At 34.2% G+C, this 19,558-nt stretch overlaps 2 protein-coding genes across 3 annotated transcripts; one reads left to right on the top strand and one right to left on the bottom strand.

The window, feature by feature from the left end:
- Positions 1-1,533: 1,533 nt before the first annotated feature.
- On the top strand, positions 1,534-3,686 carry LOC142548975 (serine/threonine/tyrosine-protein kinase HT1-like). The gene is made up of 3 exons (XM_075657666.1): positions 1,534-2,533; positions 2,749-3,204; positions 3,326-3,686. Exons 1-3 carry the CDS (start codon positions 2,114-2,116, stop codon positions 3,572-3,574), a joined length of 1,125 nt encoding a protein of 374 aa, XP_075513781.1. The 5' UTR covers positions 1,534-2,113; the 3' UTR covers positions 3,575-3,686.
- A 2,041-nt stretch (positions 3,687-5,727) lies between these two features.
- Positions 5,728-11,485, bottom strand: LOC142548974 (F-box protein CPR1-like). Of its 2 annotated transcripts, XR_012821032.1 has the most exons (3): positions 10,167-11,485; positions 9,422-9,607; positions 5,728-6,202 (listed from the first exon to the last, which is right to left on the bottom strand). XR_012821032.1 is itself a non-coding variant. In XM_075657665.1 (2 exons), exons 1-2 carry the CDS (start codon positions 11,291-11,293, stop codon positions 9,568-9,570), a joined length of 1,167 nt encoding a protein of 388 aa, XP_075513780.1. In that variant the 5' UTR covers positions 11,294-11,485; the 3' UTR covers positions 5,728-9,567. The 2 variants fall into 2 exon arrangements, 1 of the variants encoding a protein (XP_075513780.1); XM_075657665.1 differs by having other exon boundaries at positions 5,728-9,607.
- Positions 11,486-19,558: the final 8,073 nt, after the last annotated feature.

Here is a 19,558-nt window from a genome sequence, read left to right as displayed (position 1 = left end):
CTCTTAGCATAAAAAGTAATACTTTTCATGGATGACCCAAACAAGATATCTGTTTCACAAAATACGATCCGTAAAAAAGTCTTACGTAAGTTTTTATCAATATTATATGGGATAGTTGATGTATAGTCAAACTCTTTTTTTTTCCTTTTTTAAAATTTTTAAATAGGAAATAAATAATAATAATATTTTAAAAAGATTAATAAAAATAATAATGATATCTCATTATTATTATTGTTGTTGTTGTAATATAATGAAATTATTATTTATATATTTTTATCGATCAAATATTACATTGTCGCACCAAATATTCATAATTTATTAAGTATATACTATCATTAATATAAATAAGCATTTATCAAAATAAAATCAAATTGTAAAAATCATCTTATGGAAAATAATTACGACTTTAATAATTATAGTAAGTTCACCATTTTTGTGCTTGTTTAAAAAAAAGTTACCTGTCAAATTCAAACATAAATTAAGACACAGAAAATGGTAAAATATGGGTATTTTAGGATTTTATTTTAGATTTTTAAATGATGTAAGAATATATTATAAAATCTTTAAGTAAGTAAGGCCATTTTTAAAAAATACAGGTTTTAAACGGGCTAGTATAACTAAATTCTCTTTAATAAAACACTGAATCATACTTGTAATTTTTGTTTTTTAAATGAAAAAAAAATCCATTTTAAACTAAGATTTCCCTATTCCTCAAAATAGTTAAGTTTCATACTTAAATAGATGAAAATCGTGCACAAAAATAGAATATAAAACTAATGTTTTCATAATTGAATCGGTGATTAACCATTTTATCTTAAAAAGCAGTTCAACTGGTCGGATCGAAAAACTATTGTATTATATTAAATAATAGTATAGTAAATAATATGTTTTAAATTATAAAAATCTCTAATGTGTATGAATAATAAAATAATATAATTATCAAATTTTAAAATCCAAATAACATGCATATAATCAGGTATAATTATATCTAATACCCAGTGAATAGGTCCCTCAAGATCAGGTCCAAACCTCTCGGCCCATCCCCAGCCCAGGTGGAAGACCTATGATATGCCCATGTATTCTCCTATAAATATCAGATTTGAGTATCTAATTCAGCATTCCTCATATTATTTTTCAGCAGCATTCTTAGCTGCTCTCATCTTATATTCTTAGTATCTGACTTGAGAGTCGGAGGGACTACGTCGGGACACCCTCCCGACCCTCTTCTAACGATCTTCTTTATGATTTCAAGCTCAGAGCCAATTCGAAAACTGTGTCTGGACTAGCGTTATCCTGCTGGAATCGAACCTTAAATTTTCAATGTGCATCAATATCTATATATTTTTAAATAAAAATAAGTTTCAATACTGCTAAAATAATAATTTTAGCAATGTTTAAAAATCTAAATAATTTATATATATATATATATATATATATATATATATATATATTATCAAATAATAATAATTTTTTAAAATTTTAAAAATAAGAAATATTTTTTTAAGGATATGAAAATTTATCAACAAAATTTGGTGTGAGGTGATGGTGGAGTACTAGGCTTTGCTTGATGAGAGCATAAAGTGGTCTACTTTTGGAAGCTGTGGCTAGTGGATCAACTAGGAGATGCACAAGAAAACTGGAGAGCTCGATTCCTTTGAGAAAAAGCTATTCTCTGTCCACAACTTAAACAAGAACTCACGGGACACTCCTGACTTTCTGGATTTGGATTCATATTCTTCTGCCAAACCAACTGCTTTTTCTTCTTTGCCAGATTATACAGTGAAAAGCCATGAAGCTTAAGGCATATAACGGAAAGACAGCCAGCCTTTCTTGCAATTTTTTATCCCTCTAAAATATATATATATATATATTTCATTCTAAAGTTTTAATGATCTCCCTTTTCTTCTTCTGTTCTCGATGTTTTTCTGGGCCTCTGTAGTTGTGTTACTTTGTTTACCTGGTTTAAATGAAAACCCATGAATTTTTTTTGGTGATTTTATCGGACACAGATGTTTCCGAATCAGCTGATGCACTTCCTGAAGTCGATTCACACATTCAGGAGGAGAATCCCTTGTGATATAGTGTGTTTTGACACGTAAACTAGAAAATATCAATGGCTTCATCATGTTTCAACCCGTTCCGGCTTCGGAAATCGAAGAGTAAATCTATGTCGTCGGTCCCTTCATCTTCAAGGGGACAGTTGGATTACGGGAGTGTGAACATGGAGAGGAAGAGATTCGACAGTTTGGAATCGTGGTCGATGATCTTGGACTCGGAAAATGTCGAGAACTGGGAAACGTCGAAGGATGATCTAGAGGAATGGACGGCTGATCTTTCTCAGTTATTTATTGGCAACAAGTTTGCTTCTGGTGCGCACAGCAGAATTTACAGAGGAATATATAAGCAGAGAGCTGTTGCTGTGAAAATGGTGAGAATCCCGACCCACAAAGAGGAGACTAGAGCTTTGCTGGAGCAGCAATTTAAGAGTGAGGTTGCCCTGCTTTCACGTTTATATCATCCCAATATAGTGCAGGTTAGAATTTCTTTTAGCCTTTCAAAGAATTACGATCATCTGCCTAATGTCAAATAAGTGTACAAGGGTTTAAGGAACAAAAAATTGATTATTATTTTTTAAATCAAAAATCACTTTCCATGCATGCTTTCATTGTTGTTTGTACATGTATATATTTATATTTATATTTATATATACCGTCCTGTTTCTTACAGTCCTATTTTGTTTTCTAAAAGTTCGTTGCTGCTTGTAAGAAGCCTCCTGTCTATTGTATCATAACCGAGTACATGTCACAAGGAACACTAAGGATGTATCTTAACAAGAAGGAGCCATACTCTCTCTCAATCGAGACGATCCTGAGGTTGGCCCTTGATATATCTCGAGGAATGGAGTATCTTCATTCCCAGGGTGTGATGCACAGAGACCTCAAATCAAACAACTTACTTCTAAATGATGAGATGCGCGTTAAGGTTGCGGACTTTGGTACTTCTTGTCTAGAAACTCGGTCTAACGAAACCAAAGGAAACATGGGGACATATCGTTGGATGGCACCTGAGATGATCAAGGAGAAGCCTTATACTAGGAAAGTCGACGTCTATAGTTTCGGGATCGTGCTGTGGGAACTTACGACGGCCTTGCTCCCTTTCCAAGGAATGACTCCCGTGCAAGCTGCTTTTGCTGTTGCTGATAAGGTGAATTTCTTATAAAATACTGCCATCACATGTCAGTTCCAGAAATAGTTGTGAAATGATATGCAAGCTAGACAGGCAATTGTGTGGTGTTTAAATGACTTAAATCTCACAAAATATGCAGGATGAGCGGCCACCATTTCCACCAAGCTGTCAGCCTGCACTAGCACACTTGATAAAGCGTTGCTGGGGTGCGAACCCCTCCAAACGTCCCGATTTTAGCGAAATCGTGTCGACACTGGAAAAGTACGATGAACGTGCCAAGGAGGGACTGCCACTAACTCTCAACTCGACAATTGTTAGTCGGAATGCAATTCTCAAGCGATTGAAAGGTTGTGTGTCCATTAGTTCATCCATATCTATACACGCCTGACTCCAGGGTAATATGTCATTCTGCTATTTGTAATTCAAATTTCTTTATTCCGGAACTTTGAGTGTCACATATTTTAATTCATTTAGATGGATCATTCGATTGATTTTCATGCACGCTCTTCGAAATTTCTTCTAGTTAATGAAGCTACTCGAACATCTGTCTTGAGTGCCATCAAGACATTGTCCAAAATACATTTTTAAATGAAAGTGGAACGGTTCGATTTGAGTTGCACCGTTGCCAACAGTTATAATCTTTAGTAAACCGACAATCGTTCGATCCTACAATTGGTATCGGAGACAATCACATATTCGATTCTCATTGATTGCTGAGAAGCGTATTTATTAGAAGAGAGATTATTAGGTGCAATAATAGTCCTGACAGGTAGAGTAATCGAGACGTGATGCTTGAGCTGTTTTATTGTTTAAATGATTCGAGTTGCACTGTTTCCATAAACTATAACTTTTTGTAAAGCGGCAAACGATATGTCCTACAGATTACATACCCATCTTAATGATACTATTTGACTCGTGAAATGTTACGCTGAATGATGTATAATATATGGATAATAACCTAATTATATATAACTTCAATCATTTATTAAAGTTAAATGGATCGAGTTTTGATCTAAAAGTTATATATATGAAAAAGGCTATTTATTTTAACTCGTTTTATGTTGTTTTTTTTCCATCGTCTCTTCTACGAGGGGTCGGAAATGGTTATCGTTATCATATGTGGATTGATAGTTTTCATTTGGCCAGGGTGATGCGCTGCAAGGTTTGTGTTAAATTGTATTTTATGTTAAATAATTAGAGTTATCGAGCTTGATCTATTTTATTATTTTGTGTGTTAAATTATTGTTTCTAATTTGTGAGTACAATTGTTTATAGTTCATATCGTTCTTATACGTGCAGTTTAAATAATGATATGCTCCAAAAAATCTGGATTGGAGAAATGACATTTAGATCATTCGATACTTTTGGTCACATCCAAAAAATTATGAGTAGGTCTATTGTGAAACGGTCTCACGAATCTTTATCTGTGAGACGGGTCAACCCTATCGATATTCACAATAAAAAATAATACTTTTAGCATAAAAAGAATATTTTTTCATGGATAACCCAAATTAAAGATCCGTCTCACAAAATACGGTCCGTGAGACTATCTTACACAAGTTTTTACCAAAAATTATTAGAGGTGCAATTTGGTGTTGGTTGAAAGATAGGACAAATCACGTAGTTAAGATTCATTGCTATCAAGTCAATGTCACCAAGTACTTTAGAGCAAGGAAAAATACTTTATCATCCAAGCAAAGAATTCACAAGTTTCTTCTCAAATTAAACAAGTCCGTAAGTAAACGTTAAAAACTATATCAGAAATGATATTGTTCACATTCCAGAGCTTGAAGAAAAAACCGTACATAAGGTTATGGTATATTTTGACAAATAAAAGAATATAAGTCCATATAGATTTAAAATGTATATTTTAGAGAATAGTAAGTCTATTGTGAGACGATCTCACGAATCTTTATCTGTGAGACGGATCAATCCTACCGATATTCATAATAAAAAATAATACTCTTAACATAAAAATAATATTTTCTCATGGATGACCCAAATAAGAAATCTGCCTCACAAAACACGACCTGTGAAACCGTCTCACACAAATTTTTGCCTTGAGAAGAGATTTGAAAAACCATCAACTATGCATACCTCAGACTTGGGAGGTGAAATGAAGCAGCCATGATTTAACTTTTTATTTATTTTTAAGTAATGTTCAAGATTGAATCGAGATAAATAAATGATTATGAGATAAGGTGCAAGACTCAATTTGGCTCAAGTTCACAAAGCAATGAGTTAGATGAGTATTTCTGCAATTTGGGTTTTCTAGGTATAATACTTTTGTTTTATTTTATTTTTCATAACGTCTGTGAAAATCTTTCAAAATAAAATTCTACAAAAATCTTTCGCATAACATAAATCTATCAACTCTACGAAAATTTTTATTTAAAAAAGTAAATAAATATCTGTAATGAATTCGCAGCCTGATAATTATTAGTTGCTAATTCAACTGGTAATTGAACATAGAGTAGTCTCTTATGAGACGATCTCACGAATCTTTATCTGTGAGACGAGTCAACCCTACTGATATTCACAATAAAAAGTAATACTTTTTCATAGATGACCTAAATAAAAGATCCGTATCTCACACAAGTTTTTGCCTTGAACATAAAAGTGTGATTACTTATAAGGAAATATAATTACAATGAAAACTGCAAACTCTTTGGTTTTACCATAAAACCGTACATTAACTACAGACGGTCTTTTCTGTAAATCCAATGCACAATGAGTCTATGTTTTAACAGAAGAAACACCCAGAAACAAAACTAACCATGACAAATATCATCCCAACGAATCAATCTCCGGAGTTTCAAGTTCTGCAACTTCGTTTGTTTCCGGCTCGACTACAGCAAGTCCACCTTATTGGAAAATCAACCAAGGCTGCATCGCATCACTGATGAGTCTCTCTTTAACCACTCAAACTAAATTCATCTGTCCCGTTTACAAAGCAACAACAGGACCAGGACATCTGGCTTAATACTTGACAGAACTGAGTGAGCTTTTATCTAACCTGCATTTGAATTCACAAAAATTTCAATGAAGTAACATACAGAATGAGCAGATGGAGACCAAACTTTCTGCAGATATCACCACCAGACTGTTCATACAAACGATGAGCAAATTGCCTAACATAGAGCATTGGTGCAATCCTATTCGTAAAACAAATTGAAGAAAAATTCTAACAAAAATAAATGCTAAATGCAGATATTTTTTTTAGCCAAAAAAATGGTGAATTTCAAAACGAGGGAAATTACGAAGAAAAAGAAGACACTGAAAGAATAATATTATTCACATTAATATTCATGCCCAAACATAGAATGAATATCGCAGCTCAATGATGAAACAAGAATATAACAAATACTCTGGAAATACATAATCCACAATAATTTATATCATTCCTGGCAAGGAATGTAAGCAAGAAGTCTTGGGGTAGGAGACAATTATCCTCAGCTATGCTCCAAAAGAGCAAATGAACAAACATTGGAAACGTCCAAATAGAATGGAAAAGAAAAGCAGCACATGCCATCAATTGATGAAATCCAAGACACAATGCGGAGTATTTACAGCAAAAATCACATATAAACTAGGGAACATGTTTTCAACTAAATCGAAAACCACCAAGCAAGGAGCGGGAGAAGAAAGTTGACAGCAGAAGAATCAACGACAAGCACAACGGCACGGCGTCTCAACAAAAATGAGACATGTTACTAGAACAGTTGAATTTCAATTCAGAAGCAGTAGGGAAGTTCAAAATTTTTTTAAAAAATTATTAATAATTAATTCAGACAGGCAGAACATACGAGATTTACCCCAATCCTTAGATTGATTCACTCCATGTCTTAGGAGGTAAAAAGGTTTTTTAACATGTGATTTCAAACTCATCATCCTGAAGCTTTCGGGATCTATCACCAACCTTGTACTTATTTCCAAGCCGTATTGACACTCATTGTTTATTTCAGGAATAGCGTTCCGAAATTATAATAGGACATGCAAATGAAAAGGCCGGATTATATTTTCGAGATGAACCTAAAACACCAACGGTGATCAGTTGGAACCCTTAGATGGACAGCTCCTCACCAATTAGAGTACCATTTGCAATCATCAGCTAAGACCTAAGCACCATTTTGTGAATGCTTGAACTACAGGTTCTGCTTTAATTAAAAGCTTAAATGATAGGATTTTCAACGCAATGTGTGTAAACTAGCAAACCACCGTCCTTTGTATTTTCCTATCAATATTACAGAAAGATTCATTCAATTTTAATTTGATTCATAATGACTAATGAGGCTGATCCATAGTCCCAAGTACTTTGCCAGTAACAGCAGGAGTATGCTGGTTTATTCCATTCATTTATACTTTTTTTTATAGGTTTCCATTCATTTATACTTGAAACAGGGTTACTAGGATTCTATTTCTTCAATCTCAATACGGTAATATTTTCCAAATTTTTACACCATGGTACAAAATAGTCAGAAGTCAAGACTCCAAATAAAAAGATTGAAATCAGGTGATGCAATAGATTATTTAAACCAAATAACGTATTGTTTTCTTAAAAGGGAGGGTTATCCATGATTGATGATTCCTCCCATGTCTACATGATGTAACAAAATGAAGTCACAGAAATGCAATATTCATCTCCTTGACAAAACCCATGCATCATTAATATAAAAATGCATACCAAAAAACTACTGAAGAGAAGACAATTTACATCAATGTACATCACACACAAATTACCATTCAGAAAGTTAGATTTCAAGAGTCCTATTTAGTATTTAAGAAATATCTATGTTTTCCCATCCAAGTATTAGAACAACAAACTATCTTGCTCCTTTGACATGGGGATGCACCTCATTTGTCCACATACATAGAATATAATAAACTAAATTTCGAGGCTGTTAAACTGTGTTCTTCAAGGTTGTTCTTACAAGCAAAACGGTATGTGTCATCATCTCCACCAAAGAGTTCTTTGTAAAATACTAGGAAGATAAGGCCAGAGACTTATTCATCCTCCATTTACCCATCCAGAGACCACACTACATGTTAACCCTGATCCTTCATCTTTAGTCAATAAATCGAATTACCAAACATCCAACAAGATTACCAGAACACCACTTGTTTAACTTGAAAAAGAAATATCTGAGACCTAATTCAAAGTTGTCTGGGGCAACATGCTCAAAATTTATCAATCAGGTAACAAATTATATTTATCCTCAAGTAACCAACTATATTGCTGATACTGGTTGAAGGGAACTAGAGATGCACATAACACCTCATACCCGATTTCACATTTAATGACATCTAGTTTTATAAATGCACAATCCCAGAATATTTTTTCCCTTCCGACAGTTGACATACCTACAATCCGGGACGGAGCTAGGCCTCTATTTTAGGGGGACGAAATTTTTCCCCCAAATGATCAATCGTTTAAAAATTTTAAAATGTAGCTAGTGTTTTGGCATTTAACTGCAAGATGATAGTACTAATAATAATTATTATATTTGTTATATATTTATGAGAGAGTTGATGATGAAAAATAATAATATTTTAGTAAGAAAAATTAAAAAAAGTAGAGTTACTTAAGAATTGGAAGTATCCAGAACACCAAAGTTTCAAATACATCATCCATAATAATATTGAAATTAAATAAGACAATAAAAAGATATCTATATCAATAATAATTCACGCTGCAAGACCGATACGAAAAACAACCATGTATGGGCTAATCTAGTTTAAAATGCTATATACTTACAAAGCAGAATCAAAATAACTAGAATTACGATTAAAATAAATAAAGAGTAAAACTTTTGTCAAACCATTGATATACACAATATACATGAAATTATACAAATTTATTTGATAAAACAAAATTAAAGATTCACAATATATACTTACAAACAAACGAAGTGATAAGAACCCAATGGTAAGATGTAATTTTTGTGGAGAATACAGACTTAACATAGAATATTGATAGCAACTCATTATCTTTAAAAAATAAAAATAGAAACAATAACATTATATAGGAGTGGATAGTAAGTACACTTTGAAAGGTAAGAAAATATTTAAATCATGTGTTATTTTTAAAAAAACATTTTATAAATACAAAAATTAAAGGAAAAAAATTGGGGGGCCAAAGTTTTTACACATCAAATACACATAACTCCACATTTATTTCATAGCAAAACAAAAAACACATAACCCAAGTGAACCATTGTACGAAATAATTCTCTACCTTTTATGCCTGATCCAAAATCCAGGCAACCCACATCAACTTTTGTAAGAAAAGAGTTACTTGACCTTTATCGCTTGATCCACTTCCTTCTCTTTATTCATTAGTTCTTCATGTTTATTTATCTTGTTCTCATTTCCGCAGTTTTCTTATAGCACCAAGTTGAATCCCTCTGACAAGAAATTATCCCTGGAAAGAGAACATCAGACTCAATAAAGTTGACAACTTGCGTCTCATAGTTTGTTTGATCAGTCAAATTTACATACTTGGCTGTTAATTATTATGGTAAAAACATGCACAAATCTCAACATTATGGACAATCTCGTCGAAACACCGTGTAGAGAATAACTTTCATAATCCAAAGCGAAAGAAACACATATATATGTTTCTGGAAAAAAATTCTTACAAATTTTCAAAAATATCAATTGAGAGAGGTGACTGATTCCTTCCCAACGAGGTCACATAAAAGAAACCTTTTTTTTTTGGTAGTTCCGCAGAGTTAAAATTTTCGAATCGAGACTTGGTCCCAACGTGGGAACTTAAAGTCATCGGCAAGAATTTATCTTAAAACGTACCATACAGATAAGGTAGAAGAAAGAAATAAACTGATTCAAGTTCTTAATTACGCCCGCAATCATTATTATTGGATGACTGACCAAGTCTTCGTCAAGTCAACGCCAGACAAGACAAGACAAGGAATGCTGTCGCTATATAATCGTTGTAGTGCTCACAAACACCGCCCGATTACCTTTTATTCAGATACTTATTTCTCTTCTTTTTCTCTGTTCCCAGTTTCTTGACTTGTCCCGGGACCTCGAACCCCACAAGACTCTCGACACAAACCTCAGCATAAAACATGAAAGGCAAACCATCAACAGAGACAATTTGAACAGTTTTCTTCTTTAAATCATACCAAGCAAGATCTTTATCATCACAATTCAAAAGAATTCGTTCACCATCACTTGAGTAGACCAAAGGCTTCACAAAATCATCCCGCTCAATTAAAGGTGGTCTAATTGATAGCAGTTTAGTCCATGATCCCTTCACACCATATTCTTTCATCGCCCAAATGACAACCCCAGAGGTGTTGGCAGAAACAATACATAGACACCCTCCGATCACATCTAAACTCGCATTAACACCCCTGAACCGAACTCCCTGCGGCATCATCACTTCAAAATGCTCCTCAGTCTCAATATTAAAAGCCATTATTTTAACAAATTCACCGGATCTCAGGTGCTCAAGCTTCTCTATCAGCGTATGCAATGCTCCATTGACGTGCACGCGCCAGGTCCCTCTCAAGAAGGGCAGCGGATAAGGGAAGTCCTCAATCATCTCCCACGAATTCGATTTAGTGCTGTAAATCTTAGCCTTAGAATACACCCACACATGGGTTATCGTGTTCCTCACTTCCTCAACTCTGACAACCTTATAAACATCATTCACCGAATCATAACCAAAACCATACGAAACCTTACAGTAAGAATCCCCAGCATTTGGCCGCCCAATAGCAGTTTGGGGCAAAATCTTATAATACCTTGAAAAGGGGTTCCACAAAACGGGAGGCTCACTCGTCACAACCACCAAACCATTGCAAGAGTTGCTGATACTGTCCACACTCTGATAATAAAAAGGGGGCTTGATAACATGAGCCTTGTCGAGCGAATCCAAATCGATCGAATACAGGGCGAGACCTCCCAGAATCAGATTACGGTTGGAATTAGAAACCAAGGAGCGACGCAAGTGCAATTTGACGAAATCTTGACTGTCTATCTGGAAACACCACCATCTTGAAACAGCGCGAAATCGCTTGAGGGATTTGACGGGTAGGCGGCAGAGTATGTCCACGATGATATCCAAAGGAAGATTACGCATTTTCCAGCTGACGGCGCTTTCCTTGCATCAAGGGTTTTCTTTATGTTTGTGGAGATGGTTGCGTCACATATCCAAACCGACAGTCGGCGACGCGTAAGGCATATACGCGTGAAAACCAGACACGTAGTCATCAGACAAAGACAGATCTATTTATTCGAGAGTTTGCTTTTGTCCAAAGGCCGCCGATAACGTGTATTTTGGGACTCCACCTGTATTTGCATAATTCGAACGCAAACCAATAATTTTTGTATAAGAGCACCCACAATGAGGTGCGCCGGAAAACGCGTGGGGCAGCCGTCCTAGGCGGGCTTCACGCGTTTTTTATTAAATTTATTTATTTTTTTGTTTTATTTCACATGAGTCTCACGCTTTTTTGAAAAAATTGATTGGATTTTTTTTTTAGAAAAAAAACATTTATAATCGTTGTAAATTTATTTTTTATTTTATTTTTAAAATATTTAATAAAATTCGAAATAAATTATAAAAAATCCAAAAAATTTGTAACGGTTATTTAACGGCTAGTTTCAATTCTCTTCTATAAATATCCACAAATGTGTACATATATTTTCATTCCAACTCACTACACTCTCCAATTCTACTCTCTAATATTTTCCCACTTATTTCTTTTAAGTTCCAAAAATCTTATTTTCTATCCGAAATAAATGAAAAAATAATCACCTCAATTATCAACAAATCATTTCCGATTATAATAACAAAATTCTCGAGCATTGCAACAATACCAAGAACACAAGATGTATAAGTGATATGTCCAAGTCGATCCCGAGTAAGAAACTTGTTATGAGCAAATAACCAAAGGGAAACTCGATGTTTTGGGAGGATGAATGATTTCTCCAAGAGGAGCTTCCAAGGCCATCTTCCCACTTAATTAGCAAAGAACTGATATGCATGATGAAGCCATGTACTGACAGTAAACCAACCATCTAAGCACGTGGTCGCTGCATGCACCGACCCCATATCACGCACCAACTTGTCCCTGATACACAATATCTGCTCAACCAACGGTGAGTCTTCCCCTCTCCATCTCCATGGCCAAACGTAACCAAAAATGTTGTACGTGTGATTCACCAATGTAATACACATGCTGTCTTTCTTCATATGAATTTTCCATAACATTTTGCATATCAATGCCCCATTCCATGCTTTAAGATTTTTCAGCCCCAATCCACCCACCTCAATTGGACGACAAACTTGTGTCCAAGCAATTGGAGGATGCTTGCTTGGCCACACAAACTTCCTGCACATAGCATGAATAGCATTTAAGACGTTAGTCGGGATAGGGAGAATATATAGCCAAAAACAGTCCACTCCCTGAATCACTGATTTAATGAGTTCAAGTTTCCTTGCATACGATGAAGAATGAAGTGGCCATCATGTCTTTATCTTGTTCCCAACAACATCTAAAAGTAGGCTATAATCCGAGGACCGCAGCTTCCTCAAAGCTAATGGTATCCCAAGGTAAAGGAAAGGGAGCTCACCCTGGCAGAATCCAGTTATTTGAAAAATACTCTGTTGGACATACGGTTCAATGATGGCCATGTAAATGTTCGATTTCAGGATGTTAACTTGCAACCCTGCCATATCCCCAAACTCATTCAAGTAGTTCATAACCATGGAAATGCTTTGTACATCACCCCGAGAAAGCAAGAGTATCTGCATACACTAAGTGTGTTACCATGTAAGTTCTTACATTTCGGATGGAAACCAAATGAGCTTGCTCTTGACATGTGCTTGAGTGACCTAGAAAGTACCCCTTTGTGTAAATAAGAAGATAAAAAGGAGGTCACCTTGTCGTAGTCCTCTTTTACCATCAAAGTGCCCATGGAATTGGACATTCAGCGTAATGGAGTACAACGCCGTAGAGACACATTCCAAAATCCAATCAACAATTTTTTTAGGAAAGTTGAGGCAAGAGAGTACCTCATGTAAGAAGTTCCAATCCACCGTATCATATGCTTTTCGAATGTCAACCTTCAACATGCACCGAGGGGAGCCTTGCTTATGAGAGTATTTCCTCTACAGTTCTTGAGCAAGGTGAATATTATCAACAATGACAAATTGATTTATTTTTTATGCACAACAACCTCTGGCATAATATCTGGTATAGAAGGATGTCATAAGGTATGAGAGAGAGAGAGGATTGTTGATCAATTTCATCAAATTCTGTCATGCAAACTTTATCAACATTTGCTAGAGAAATCTCCCTAACTAATGGAGATGTGACAACTTCTTGTTGATGATGAGGAATTATTATGAGTTCAGTAGGTTAAGGAGAAGTCTTGATGCCCGATGGTTCAACATGAAGATCCATAGTGGCTGCTTTAGTCTGTTCTAGGGAGGGTTGTTGAACTGTTGTTTCTTGAACTAATGGTTGAGAGTGAGAGCCTGACTGCTCAGCAACAATATCATCTAGGTTCTCAGAAGCTTGTTGGTCTGAATTTTCAGTACTTTTCTTCCATGATTTGGTTACATAGGGCAACTCCAGTTCGTGATCATCTTTTCATACCTTGACTTTCATTCGTAGATAGCAGTTCCATATTAAGTTGATTAATTACAGCTATATCATCAAAGGCATTCGGGTACTGGGATCATAATTTTGTCTCTGTTCAACACAAATTGCTATTAACTTCTTGATCTTCATTAAGTCCACAATATAATGCTTTCTCTATAAGGCTTCAACAATGTTCTAAGTTTTGGTTGCCTTAAGAACACTCTTCTCAAGACCCACTACTTTGTCCAATGCACCATTCTTCTTCAACTTCTTCAGATGATTAACTGTCCTGATTTCTACCCAATTATCAAGCAAATAATTTCTTCTTCTAAATATTCATTTACTTCGTCCATCATCAGGTCTATCTGTGTTTGGACTACGGAAGCTGGTTCAGCTCATGGCTTATAGATAACAATCTTGTTTCCATTTCCTGGAGCAGTAGATAATTTGTATTCAAGACCTGATCTAGTAATCTCAATGGGATCTTTGATGATAATCCTTTTTGGACGAGGAGCTGGAAGAGCTACTGGGAAACTGATCCCTAGATGGGGCAGGAATTGTAGCAATTTTTGTTTTTGCAGCATCATGCTTTTCAATATCCTTCTTCTCACCAAGGATTGATGCAAGTGGAACTCATTCAACAACCTTTTTTCAAGCTGAATTGAGTCGGCTTAGTCTCTGTGGTCCTTGGCTTCTTGGGAAGTGAATGAGGATTGACTGCCTCAGAATCGCTTGAATGAAGCACTAATTTCTTTTTTGGTTAGGGAGAAGGATCCTTGATGCTCTACTTCTCACTAGTTGACTTCATCACATTAACCGTTTATTCTCCAATCTCCTTTTCGATAGTCATAAGGGCTAGATGAGATATGTTAAAAGGCTTGTCTCTTAGGCCTAAGCGCAATCACATTTTGTGCATTCAACTTCTTAAACTCGTGAAGGGTGACCTCTTCACTAAGTGGGACACCTACATATTCAAAAGTCGAATGAGTGGAATAACAAAACCATGTGATTGATTTTATGAAATTATCATGGTTTTTAGGGTCTGAAAGAGAATTGATGACCTGTTCACCTTGATTTCAGCATCAATAAGCCATCACCAACAACTTCTCAATGGTATAATCATAAAAGGATCCAGCCTTAACCAGAATAGGCTTCGCTACAACATCATCAAGGAGCTGGTATTCCAACTTATTTTCTTTTTTTTTTTCCAGATGATTTGATTTGCACGCTGGTGGCAGAGAATTAGGTTTTCATCTCCTCTAGAACAAATTGAGGAATTGTTGAAAATTCTGTCAGTCCTTCAGTGAGAAACTGGAAAATTGTTGCGAAGTGTGATTCATCAACCATCAGAGTATGCTTGTTCATAGGCATAATGATCTTCCCTTCAGCAGAGACGGATCCTTTGGCATATAAATTCTTAAATTCAGGTACATAGATATCCAAAGAGGAGCTAAGCAAGACTCGGAGTCCAGATGACTCGAGAAGCTTAAATGCTCCGACAATGGCAGCATCTTATAGTGAATAGACAAATTCAAAATCCACAGCATAAGCATTAGCGATGAACGAAGGAGTTGTCATTTCTGCAAAAGATTTCTTGAAGGAACATTAGAATAGTTAGAACGCAAAAGAATATGAAGAAGGAATTCTAATAGTCTGCAAATTTGAACTACGCTAAAACAAAATGAGACAAACTGATATTTATATGTGTAGCTTGAGTTAGACAGTCAGGACATGTGTCAACCTGTACGAACCAATTGACGATTTTATTGGAATAAATTCAAACATTAAACAATTTTAAAAATTTCGAACTTGATAAATGCAATTTAAAAAATTTGATCGTTGGTTGCCCTGAATTAAGGAATAAATTATTCATTAAATTCATTACGATATGATAAGATCAGATATGTTAGGAGTACTGATTAATCAATCAGTGAGACTCCAAGTCTGACTGACAGTTGTCTTATCAGTAAGACTTTCTGAATCTGTTTCTCCTAAACTCAATAAAGCCTAATATTTTTCATGAAATAGGATAAGTTAGTCTCAACGATTTGTTTAGTGAATATATCAGCTTCTTGTTGCTCGGTTGAAACATACTTCAATCTGATGTTCTTCTTCAATACATGATCTCGGATAAATTAAAATTGTGTCTGATATCTATATGATTAGTTTGAGAGTATAAAATTGAATTGCATGTATGTGATGACTTGTTATCATTGAAGGAATGTAGTATGGTATGGTGTGTAGGATTGTGTAGAAGATTTAAATCTTTCACACCAGTTAATTATATTTGATCATTTTTTATATATGATATGTATAAAATGTGTTAAATCTTTTGCGGATTAATTAACTTAAGAATGCAATATATAGTTATATGGGATAATTTTTTATTTCGAAATAAAAATAAATAAATTGTAATTTGAATCAGTGTTAAATTATACTCCTAATTTTTTTTAAAATAATATTTCACCGTGCATTTTTTTTATTTCACGGTGAAATATTATTTTAAAAAAATTAGGAGTATAATTTAACACTGATTCAAATTACAATTTATTTCGTTGTCCCAATTACTCGATCAAATTGCAGGTAATTATGAATTGTAAGATTTTCTAATAAATATAGTCTTCACTAGAATTACCCATAGCTTATATATATGGCATACAAATGACACGATATTTTCGAATTTTCGAACTTCGAATGAAATATTAGAATCTTGTTTTATGTATTCAAATACTGATAGATATATTATATTTCAAGTTATTTTTTAATCTAAAATAACTACACATATATAAGAAAATAAAATTTATATTTATTTTTGATACTCACGGAAAATTTTAGGGTCCGCTTCCAGCAAGTGTCACTAGTCCAGACGTAGGTTTTGAAATTACTCTGAGCCTGAAATCACAAATAAGATCGTTAGAAGGGGGCCAGGAGGGTGTCCTGGCGTAGCCCCTCCGATGCTCGACTGAGGATATATGGGGGAGCAGCTAAAGGTGCTGATGAAAATAATATAGTGAATCCATCAAATGAACACTCAAACCTGGTATTTATAGGAGAATACATGTTCCCTTGATGGGCTTGTCTTCCATTTGGGCTAGGGATGGGCCAGGGATAGTGGGCCCATCCATGTGGTATCAATTTTAAAAATGTGTTTCTTGTAATCCTGATCCATGCGTATAAAATAAAAATATATAGGATACCAAAAATTATAATAGGTGGAACAATAAAGGGAAAATAAGATTTATTTCAAACAAATTATTCCCCAAATCCCTCCGAATCAAATTCTAAAAAATAATTTACATTTCATTATTCATTTCACAAGTCTAATTTGTTGCCCTAATTTTAGCCATCCCACAGTAAATAACCTACCTATAAATATACAAAATAAGCCACATACATACCACCAATTCCATTACACTACAAACACTCATCAAGCCCACACATATTCCACATCCTTATTAAAAAGTTTGATTGATTAGCTCCAAAGATGGCTACTGGCTAGCAAGTCAATCACTTTGCGTTTGGTCCTCTATGTTGTGTTCGCTTCGGCCCGTTCTGGTTCCCCCACCGCCATCGTGCGAGGCCTAAGAACCGTACCTACAGATGCTGAAACCCCAGATACTGGTTTCAACGTCGCATTAGACCCTAAGGATCCAAATGTAGTGCAACTTGGGAAATTTGTTATTGATGAAGAAAACAAGGATGCCAAGTCCAAGTTGAATTTTGGTAGGGTTTTCAAGGCAGCTCTGTCAGGCAGGAGTGGTGAAGTACTCAGATATGCGCTTGTTATCGGTGCATCGGACAGCACCGGATCCGACGAGTACTATGCGTATGTTCTGGTCGACCAAGATTCTAAAGAAGTTGTTGCCTTTAAGAAAAAAAAGTAATTGATGTTAAGGAAAACGAGTCAGTAGTTTACGACATTATCTCTGTAGTTTAAATAATCGAATATTGTAGTATGCATGAATCTTGCATGGATTTATTTTAAATGTAAAAACTCATGCAATTAATGAATTATCGAGTAATTTTTCTATATAAGATGTGTTTACACCCTAGTACTGTTAATTTAGAGCAAGTTGCGACTTCATATTTTTTTAAAATTTTGTAATTAATTAGCCCGTCTAAAATTAAAATTCCGAGTATTGTGTTTTATTTTATTATTTATTTGGAAACATTACGGGAAATGGGAAACTGAATAAACTCATGAACATGTATATTTTAACAAATACGTAATGTGTTGGAAACTTGGAATACTTTGTTTGGCTTAAACACTCAATAAATTATTCCCAAATTTGGGGAGAAATTTATTTTAAAAGTAGGTTATTTCACTTAGACTCGGTTTATAAAATTGTGTGTGTGTATCTCTAAAAAAATAAAAATAAATAAAAAAGAATGATAGGGCCGTGAGGGAAACTAGCCCTTGTTTGATTTCATTATATCCCGAAAAAAAAAAAAAAAAAAAAAATCTCTCTCAAAAGAGAATGATTTCCTTTCCTTAAAATATATTTTCATTATTCCATAAATATACATATATATTTGTTGGATGTAATACTTGCGATTGTTTATTAAAACAATCGAAACATGTCATTTGAGTTGTTGTACGATTTAAAATATTTGATTTACATTATTAAAATCCGCTATGACTTTTGGTAAAGCGACAAACGTTTGGTCCTACAATTGACATCAGATTCAAAGTTACATGTTCGATTTTCATTAATTGCAATGAGTGTAATTATTGAGAAATAGATTTTTAGGGTGTAATAATAGTTTTTGTTTGTTAGAGCAAACTAAACGCGACACTTGATATCCTATATGATTTAAAATATTTGAGTTGCACCATTATCATGAGTTAGATTTTTTGATAAAGCGATAATCACTCGCTCCGACAATACTTTTTCAATCATTTCAACATTTCTTAACATAAACTAATTTTTTATTAGAATGTCAAAATATATTCCTTATTGTATTAAATTTTAATTCAGTATGACATTTTGAATTTTGATTATCTATTACAATATATAAATAAAGGTAGAGACCTTTTAAAAAACTAATTTTTAGTTCACAAAATCTCTGTGAGACCGTCTCATTAGCCAATTTTATGAGACATATCTCTTATTTGGATCACCTAAAAAATAAATTTTTTATGCTAAAATTAATATTTATTATTGTAAATATGAGCATGATTAACTCGTGATAAAGATCTGTAAGACTGTCTCACAATAGGCCTACTATTTTTTGTTAAGCCATTTTTCTTATTCAAAATTTTCCTTTAAAGTTATTCCGAAATTGCAAGTTTAATCCTTATTTTTGGTTAATTTACAATTTGTTTGATGCAAAATTCAAAAAAAAAAAAAACAATTAGAAAAAAACTGCTTTTATAATGCGGAAATTTATAAACTACCAAAAGTCATGCACGTCCCCAAAAAAAATTTATGTGTCAATAATTACATAAAATTCTTGGATCTAAATCTATTACTTGGAAAAAAAAGGTATGTATACATGCAACACATGTGCCTCGATACAATATTAAATATTATTGTTTGGCATCATTATCAGATGGTAATCGGCGCTATTAAGTATTAAACTTCGATCTACCGCAGTAACCTCATGTCAAAAAATACTAAGGTACATCTTTATCTTGAAATCATTCATCCAAATATACCAAATATATGGTTGTAAACGAATCGAATCAATTAGAAAAATATTTGTTCGGATTCGATCCAAAGTCGAACAATTCAAAAAAAATTAGCCGAACTTGA

The sequence above is a fragment of the Primulina tabacum genome, chromosome 6 (genome assembly GCF_025594145.1).
Source record: "Primulina tabacum isolate GXHZ01 chromosome 6, ASM2559414v2, whole genome shotgun sequence".
Taxonomy (NCBI): domain Eukaryota; kingdom Viridiplantae; phylum Streptophyta; class Magnoliopsida; order Lamiales; family Gesneriaceae; genus Primulina; species Primulina tabacum.
The sequence above is the reverse complement of the archived record's forward strand: the minus strand, read 5'-3'. Positions and strand labels throughout refer to the sequence as shown.